This window comes from Panthera leo, chromosome D3 (genome assembly GCF_018350215.1).
Source record: "Panthera leo isolate Ple1 chromosome D3, P.leo_Ple1_pat1.1, whole genome shotgun sequence".
In the NCBI taxonomy this organism is placed as follows: domain Eukaryota; kingdom Metazoa; phylum Chordata; class Mammalia; order Carnivora; family Felidae; genus Panthera; species Panthera leo.
Window position 1 is genome coordinate 4,955,747 of NC_056690.1, and position 8,744 is coordinate 4,964,490.

An 8,744-nucleotide genomic window follows, 5' to 3' on the forward strand; every position below is an offset into this window, starting at 1 on the left:
GCCTATGGAAATGCAGGAGCTCAGACTCCTGACAACCATCCTGCCACTGTGAGGAGAACAAAAAGAAAAGCACAGCCAAGAGACTAAAACAAAGAAACTGAGCTCCAACGGAAGGCCCTGAGTTCCTGGATCCAACTGTGCCTGAAGCCAGAACTCTGAACTTCTCCTTCAGATACACCCAAAAGGAAAGATTTTGTTTTTCTTTTTTTCAATTTTTTTTTTAACGTTTATTTATTTTTGAGACAGAGAGAGACAGAGCATGAATGGGGGAGGGTCAGAGAGAGAGGGAGACACGGAATCGGAAGCAGGCTCCAGGCTCTGAGCCATCAGCACAGAGCCCAATGCGGGGCTCCAACTCGTGAGCTGCAAGATCATGACCTGAGCCGAAGTCGGACACCCAACCGACTGAGCCACGCAGATGCCCCACTCTCCGCACTTTTAAATGTAAGCAGCCTGAGGTTTGAGAGGAAACCCATCAATTCTGGCCTGTGAAACTGTAAAGCCCCCACGTGGGCCCAGCCCTGCGTCTCTCTTAACTGTGTCCGTCACCTTTCCTCATCCCTTCCTTCCAGTCATTTCGCTGACTTTCAGAGCTTCCCAAACAAAAATCTTTCTCAAAAATGAGGCCCAGAAAACACAACCACCAGACTCCACCAGACTTATAAAAATAGCTCTTTGAATGCACTGTAATAAATGAACAAATACAAAATCAACACCTAATGCTCCTGAGAATTAACTCCGCAGTACAGCCCGGAGCTTGAAGGAGAAACAACAGGGAGAGAAAACCAAATTGCATGAGGCAGAGAAAGCAAAAGCTTGAATCTGAGATGCTTTTGACAAACACAGGCGGCCGCGTGAGAGAAAACCGGTAATAACCTCCCAGAAATTCCCCCGCGTCGCTCCTCTTAGACCTGTCGTTCCTCCACCAGCCCCTTCAGGAGAAACAAGAAGATGAACAAAATCCAAACACGATCAAGTCTGGTTTCGAAAAATAAACACGAGCAGTCGCTCTATGGTCTTTGCATCTCAGCCTCTTGTGGCGTCCTCGGGTGAACGGCGCCCAAGAGGTGGTCCTCGGGGCCCCCACACTCCTGGAGCCACGCCCTCCCGGAGAACTGACGGGGGAGGGCAACGGGCAGGTGCAGCGCGGGTTCGTCCACCAGACAGGACACGCTGAGCATCTTCCGTGCGCAAACGGTGGGCGCCGCCCTGCAAGGGTGAAGTTCGCCACGCGGGACGTGAACTCAACTTGAAGGAAGTGCGCCAGCTTTGCACCGACAAGCTGAGATGATGTCTGCGCAGGAGATGAACAGGGTCCTCAGACAGAGAACGTCCGGGTGGCCCAAGAAAGCCTGTCTGAAATGGGGACATCAAAGAAAAGCCCCATCCCCTGGGTGCCCCCGGAGGTCACCTGCAGCATTGATGGCCGGCTCCTGGACACGGACAACTTCCACGGGAAGCTGCACCTCTCTCTCTCCCTCGCCACTGGAGCAAGCCCTACCTGATGCAGGCAGTGCCAGAGTCAGTGCCACCGAGAGGGGCCGACAGGCGGTGATGAAGATCCCGCTTCCTCACGCCTGCAGAACTGTGTGGAGGTGCGTTCCAGCCAGCCACTCGGGGGCAGTGAGCCCCAGGGACCTGCTCTCTGACACAGCTTGATTGCTGTTCTCACCTTCCTTCTCTGTGCCCCCACTGCCTGCCACCTACCCACACCCAAATCTTTGTCTTGGGTCGGCTCTGGGGGGACCCAAACCCAGGCAGCCGTGCAAAGAAGAGCGGAAAGGAACAGCCTGTCCAAAGGCCTCTAGGGCAGAGAACTCAGCTTTTCAAAGGACAGAAAGGCCACATGCAGACAAGGAGTGAGCCAGGGTGGTGGCACAAGGTGGTTAGATGGGTCCCCTGGGGTCAGGCTGGTCAGGCTTCTTGGCGAAGGATCAGGACAATGGAGGAGAGCACCATGGTAACATGAGGGGGGGTGGGACAGGGAGGGAGACACGATCCAACTACCTCTTCAAAATATCCCAATGCAGGGGGCACCTGGGTGGCTCAGTTGGTTGAGCGACCGACTTCGGCTCAGGTCATGATCTCACGAACTCTGTGAGTTCGAGCCCCACGTCAGGCTCTGTGCTGACAGCTCAGAGCCTGGAGCCTGCTTCGGATTCTGTGTCTCCCTCTCTCTCTCTGCCCCTCCCTCACTCGTGCTCTCTCTCTCTCTTTCTCAGAGATAAATAAACATTAAAAAAATTTAATAAAAAAAATTTTTAAACGCCCCACTGGCCCCAGGTCTGCATCCACAGACAGATGGGCAGAAAGGGGCCCGTCCACACAATGAAATGCTATTCGGCCAAAAGAAGGAATAAGGCTCACACACGCTACAACATGGACCTCAAAACCCATGACGTCAGCTGAAAGAACAAAGAGCCACTTATCTGTAGGACCCCTCACGTGAAAGGTCCAGGGTAGGCAAATCCACGGCGACAGAGAGCAGACGGTGGCCGCCCGCAGCCGGGGGGAGGGAACAGGGAGGGACAGTAACAGGTACGGGGTTTCCTTTTGGACTGATGACAGCGTTTGGAACGAGACAGAGGCGGTGGCCGCACAATGCTACGCACGAATCAAACGCCACGGAGTTGTTCTGCGTGACATGTTTAGGCTCACGTGGATTTCAGAGGAGCAGGAGGAGGGCACGGGGGCCCCTCTGGCTCCCCGGTGGACGAGGGAAGCGGGGAGGCAGGGACAGGAGCTCCAGGCCCGACGTGGTGCCAGCCGGGGTGCAGCCGGCAGCCGGGAACCAGCGAACGGGCCACCGAGACGCACCGCGCCAGTGCCAGGCCGGCCTCGGACGTGGGCAGAAGGCCGGTGAGGGAGCAGGGCGCTCTCTCCCGAGCCGAACTTCCCGTTAACTCCTTACCGGGCGGGGGAGAGACCCAACGTCCCCGCCCCCGGGGGCACCACCGCTGCCACTGACGCGCGGCTGCAGCCTCCCGGGAGCCTGGGGGCTCGGAATTAGGCCACGTCCGTCACCATAACAGCCCGCACCCCGTAACATCAAGACTGCAAGAGGAGCCTTGTCTCCCACGGAGCGGGAAAGTCTACCCAGAGGCCGCCTTTCGGGGGATCCTGGCATCACGCAGCACGTGGAACCCTCTCCTGAACGTCGCAGGGGTCCGCATGATCCCTCCTCAAGACCAAAGACTCCACCGGGATAGGTGTCCCTCGGGCTGTCGACCGCCAGACCACCTGCGTCAGAATCACCTGTGCTGCTGCTTGAAAATACAGATTCCCGGGCCTAACCCTTCCGAGTCAGACGGGCTGGCCCCCCAGAATCTGCATTTTTCAGCAGGTACCTCAGAGAAGACGCTGCACAACAAAGCTTGAGAACCCCAGGCCTGATCACAAGGCTCCCTCCCCGACGTGCAGATTCAGCAGCTGAGGCAAGACCAAAACGATACAAATCCACGGATTTATTATGAGAACGATGCAAATAATCCCAGCTCTGAGCCAAAAGGGAAGCACTGTTGTCACCTGTCCACAAATGTTACCGAACGGTGGAAATTCTCGCCCGGGAGTACCCGGGCAGGGGAGCACAGATCGGCACTGCTTGAAAAACAGCCTGCTGGCCACGCTCGTCCCCTAAACAGCTCATCAGTGCCCACGTCCCGCTGCCAGGCTCCCAGAGTGACAGGTGGACCTAGAAGCCGTCCAGTGCTCACACCTGAGCACCAGAATCCCCTGAAGGTCTTGTTACAACACTCGTCGCTGGGTCCCAGCGTTTCTGATTCAGCAGGTGGGGCCCGAGATTCTGCATTTCTAATAGGCTCCCCAGGGAAGCTAAAGCTGCTGGCTTGGGGAGGGCAGCGCTTTGAGAAAGCCCTGTGCTATATTATCAGGAGTCGGAACCAGCAGGAGGCGGAGGGGGTGGGGGCTGGGGGTTGCGGAGAGGGGAGGGGAAGGCCCGGGGGGGGGGGGGGGGGGGGGGGGGGGCGGGAACACCCACCACCTTCTCCTATTCACAGGGATGAAGTCATCGGGTTGATGTAATCGGGTTGGTGAGTGAGCTCCACAGAATACAGAGTGTTGGTCCTCTGGAGTGAAGACACAGAATGAAGTATTTCTTTCTTTTTTTTTTTTAAATGTTTATTTATTTTTGAGAGCGAGCGAGCGAGAGAGAGAGAGCGAGAGCATGAGCAGGGGAGGGGGCGTTGGACAGAAGATCAGAAGCGGGCTCTGTGCTGACAGCAGAGAGCCCGAGGTGGGGCTCGAACTCACGAGCCGTGAAATCACGACCTCAGCCGTAGTCGGACGCTCAACCGCCTGGGCCCCCCAGGCCTTCCAGAATGCAGGATTTCAACTAGAGCAACACGAACCTCGTGATCAGGAGAAGCAAAGCAAAGCAATGGAGGTAGCCAAGGCTGAGATCCAAGAGGAGGGCACACAAGACACGTCACCCACTGGACAGGTGGCCCAGACTGTCCCTGGTCACAATCATTCACCCCAAACAGAATCCAATCCGAGCAGTTTTTACAAAGGACTCGCCATGGGCCAGGAACTGTGCTAAGGGATTGCCGGGGAAAGGGTCCACATCCCTGACTACAAAGATCCTTTGGTCTCCCGTGAGTGAAAAGACCCTTCCACATACTTCTGCGACAATGTCAGTAAAAGACGTTCCTAGCCACTGTAACACGAGCAGAAATTCAATTACCGAACCATAAGTGCTCCCTACATGGCTGCTGCTGGCCAGCACTGTGCCTAATTCTGTAGGGAGACCATTGTTCCCTGACCTGGAGATACGAGCTTATGTCTGCTTGAAGACGACCCTTAGCATTGAACGTAATCAGCTCAGGGTGACGCTTCTCAGAACTCAAAAAGAGTTCAAACGGCTAGTGAGTGGGGACACCTGCTTCCCACAGCCGCCGCCTGGAAGGTGGAGGTGACAGCTGGAGCTGTGGGAGCCACCTGGGACCACGAGGTGACCAAATGGACAGAGGTCACAAGCTGAGGAAGGCAAAGCAAAAACACAGAGGAGCCCCTGGGGTTTTGACACATGGAGTCACCACACCAGTGGTAAGAGATGAAAATGAGCTGCTGTCTTGTTTAGCCCCCTTTCTTTGTCTTCTCTGTTCTACATAGCCAAGCCTACTCCTGGATGACTCCTGAGGGCCAATTAACCAGTTTTACCAGACACTTTGGTTAAGTAAGAATCCCAGCCCTGGCCTGGATAAGTCTCCTCTCCCAAGATTAACACACTGACCCAACAGAGACAAAAAACACCTAAAGCTGGTGATCTCACAGACACGTACTCGCGAGGGGGATCCTCAAAGAGCTATGGAATTGGAAAAGTCTTGTAGACGTTCTCATCCTAGCAACTCATTTGACAGATGAGGAAGAAGTCGAGACCCTCAGCAGGAAGAGTTCTTCCCAACCTCTCCAGGCTAGGACTTTTTATACTAACGTAACTTTCATCAGAAAGATCTGCTCACTGACTAAAGGAGTCCATCCTCGTACTTCTGCCAGATCTAAAAACAGAAAAGAACAACAAAACAATTTCACAGAACATCTCAATTCATTAATTGCCCAAAGAAGTCAAGCTCGGGTCCTTAGGAACAACACGGAATCTATTTATATATTTATGAGAAGGGAAAAAAAGGCATAATGTGACTTTGCACATTTAACCCTGTCCCAATATTTACAGCGTGCTCCTGTCTGTCTTGGCAAGCAGGTGTCAATTCTATATTTGTGCCTGAAACTTTCTCCTACAGCCAATTTATCATTCACCTAATCAGGAGATGTTTATTGGCTGGGAATTCATCAGGAAAATTCCATGACCAGGGGTAGTCTATTGCAGGCATCTGTCTAGAAAAAAAAAAAAAAGTGAGAAGTTTAAAAAGCAAGTTGGGGTTTTTTTTTGTTTGTTTGTTTTTGTTTTTGTTTTTGTTTTTGTTTTTGAGAAGACATCCTTGGAAGAGGAAATTTTTTAAAAATCAAGTGCCTGGACTCTTTCCAATTCCCATCCCCTTCTAACGGGAAACACCCTTACGGGGAAGCCCCAGACAGAATTAAGACAGGATCTAGGCAAGGGACTGCGGAGATGATAATGCATGAGAAATGCAAATACGTTCACACCAGCATTGTATATAATGGACCAACAAAATGGAAACATAATTACCCGTCAACAGGGAGAATTTTTAGCAAATTATGATCTATGCAGGCAGTGGAATATGACGTAGCTATACTGAAGGATAGGGCAGATCTTTATGTGCATTCGTGGAAAGAGCGCTGGAATATAAACTAATTTTTTTAATCAAAGTACAAAAGAGTGTATTGCACGCACTATGCCTTCCTCCACAGAGTTAAAAAGAAGACACACACAGAGAGTAGGATGTGCACATAAGATCTTTCTGGCAAGACAGACAGCTGGTATCTTTAGAGGGAAAGACCAAGTTTTGGTTGAGGGAGGGGGACACAAAAGACGTTTCATTTTGTAACTTTACGTACTATTTGAACTGTTTTTACCAAATACATGTATTTTTTTTTAAGGATTAACAGGGTTTGGTACAAGAGTTATAAGCCTTTTTTGTTTTAACTTGTTTTTTGAGGGAAAAAAATGTATCAGCAACTGCTTTCAAACTCTGTTCTCTGGAATCCTAGAATTTTAAAAATATGTCGGGCAAGGAGTGGGCAGGACTGCTAACCTGGTACCAGTTGGAGCAGCTGTGTTTTACAGCCTATGTTCCTGAGCAATATTTCTTGCAGGAATAAAAGAGTTCCACCACTAAAAAATACATTTCAAAAACCACTGGGACAAGGGCAGCGTTAACGTGCAAGGTTATTTACATTGTTTTTATTGAGAAAAATGTGCCCAAGTTTTCCAGCAAAGACTTAAAATAAGGCTGTTTATTCAATTCTCAGGAACTGCTGTCCACGTATCTGAAATGCACATGGCTAGAATCACCGAGGTTTATCCAGTAGTAAGACGAACAGCGTCTCTCCCTCGCATGCATGCATCGCGCACACGCGCGCGCACACACACACACACACACACACACACACACACACCCCTCATGTGTACCTGGAACCTCGGAATGTGGCCTTGTTTGGATATATGGCCTTTGCAGATGCAATTGGTTACGATGAGGTCCTACGGGATGAGCGTGGGCCCTGAATGTAAGGACCAGTGACCTCAGGAGAAGAGGAGAGGACACGACACAGAAACACACAAAGGGAGAAAGCCAGGTGACAACAGAGGCAGAGATGGGGGCAATGCGCCAACAAGTGAAGAGACCCCAGTTTTAGAGGCACCAGATTTGTCACAACCGGTCGTGTTGGAAGCGAAGCCGCTCGCAAGGGGAAGAGGGAAGGAAAAGAACCATGCGGACGGGCCACGGACCGACGTCCAAACCAAAAGAGGTTTCCACCTTTACGTTCTCTATCGCAGAGTTGTCCAAGATTCACCTGGAGGGCTTGTTAAAACACAGATTCCTGGGCCCCACCTGCAGGCTTTCTGCTTGCCTGGGTGTGGGGAGGGGGCCCGAGACCCTGCACAGGTCTCCAGGGGCAGAAGCTGCAGGCCCAGGGACCGCCCTTTAAGAGGCCCAGCTCTGTGGCTGCAAACAGATGAGAGCCCAGGGCGACCCTCCCGGAAGCTGCCGCCTGAGAACCGCCACTTCCTTCTCCTTTACAGGTTAGCCTCACGTGCGAGGTGTTTTTTTTTTTTTTAACAAAAGGTTCTACAACCAGCAATTTAAAAAAGAAACCTCAGGAAATCTACAGTGTCTCCTCTCCTCCCAAAATACCTTAGACTGCGTAGGAGACATCTGTTGTTTTTGCCTGCACGGGCTCCAGGCCTCCTTCTGTTCATCTCTCCCGGCTTTCCTTTGGGGAGCCTTCCTCCCTCCACCCCTACCCCACGGGGGACGATGGATGCCACCTAGCACGTGATCCGGGCCAACAGAACAGAGCGACTGGTTCCAGGATGGGCACTTGGTGAGCCCCTGAGATGAGACTCTGGGAGAAGGATGACACTATTGAAAAAAAGCAGTTCTCTTTCCCCTAGGATTGCAACGCTGGGCAGACGGGAGCATAGCAAGCCGGGGACACCAGCAGCTTCTGTGACACCTCATGAGGAAAGCCTGCCCAGGGACGCCGTCAACACAGGACAGCAAAGCCAGGAGCCGTGGAGGAAATTCCCAGTGCTGCCGTCTGAGCCCCTGGATGCAGCTACACCTGAAGCTGCATAGTAGAAACTCTGTGCCCTGATTTTTCCATTGCAGACCCAGTCAAATCTTTTGATTCCTAGACAGACAGACAGACAGGGAATTGACTTAACTGGTTGGACTGGGGTTTCTCTCCATGGCAACCACAGGATTCCGAATACAGATTTCAACACGGTCTTCCAAGAAGCAGGGGACCTCAAGAGGGGTGAGGGACCAAGTGACATCAAGGGCCCCTTAGGTCAGGGCTCCATGCACTTACACATCACAGGAGCAAAATGTGTAAGTTCTTACTTGGCAAAGTCGTCAGAATTCAAAAGCAGGTCCTGGATCAGGAGTTAAAAGAGTAAAGGCTTTTCGGACACGGCGACCTTCATGCCTCCGGCTGAAATAGCAGAAGTCCACCTGCAAGCGGCTTGAGCCAGCAGGACACGTGTTCCTAGGAGAGGCCGAGGCGCGGGCGGCAGCGGGGCTGCCTCGGAGGCCCACTCGCGTCATCCGGGCCCCGGAGGCCACCCCTCGAGTCCTCACGCG

The 8,744-nt window shown here is 52.4% G+C and overlaps 1 protein-coding gene across 1 annotated transcript in view; it reads right to left on the bottom strand.

Moving 5' to 3' along the window:
* LOC122203308 (transmembrane protein 132B) overlaps positions 1–8,744 on the bottom strand; it is a 326,990-nt gene extending 318,246 nt beyond the window's left edge. The window contains exon 1 of the mRNA XM_042910001.1: positions 8,327–8,744. Within this exon, the coding sequence (XP_042765935.1) occupies positions 8,327–8,351 (25 nt within the window). The 5' untranslated portion in view covers positions 8,352–8,744. The remainder of the gene's footprint in view (positions 1–8,326) is intronic.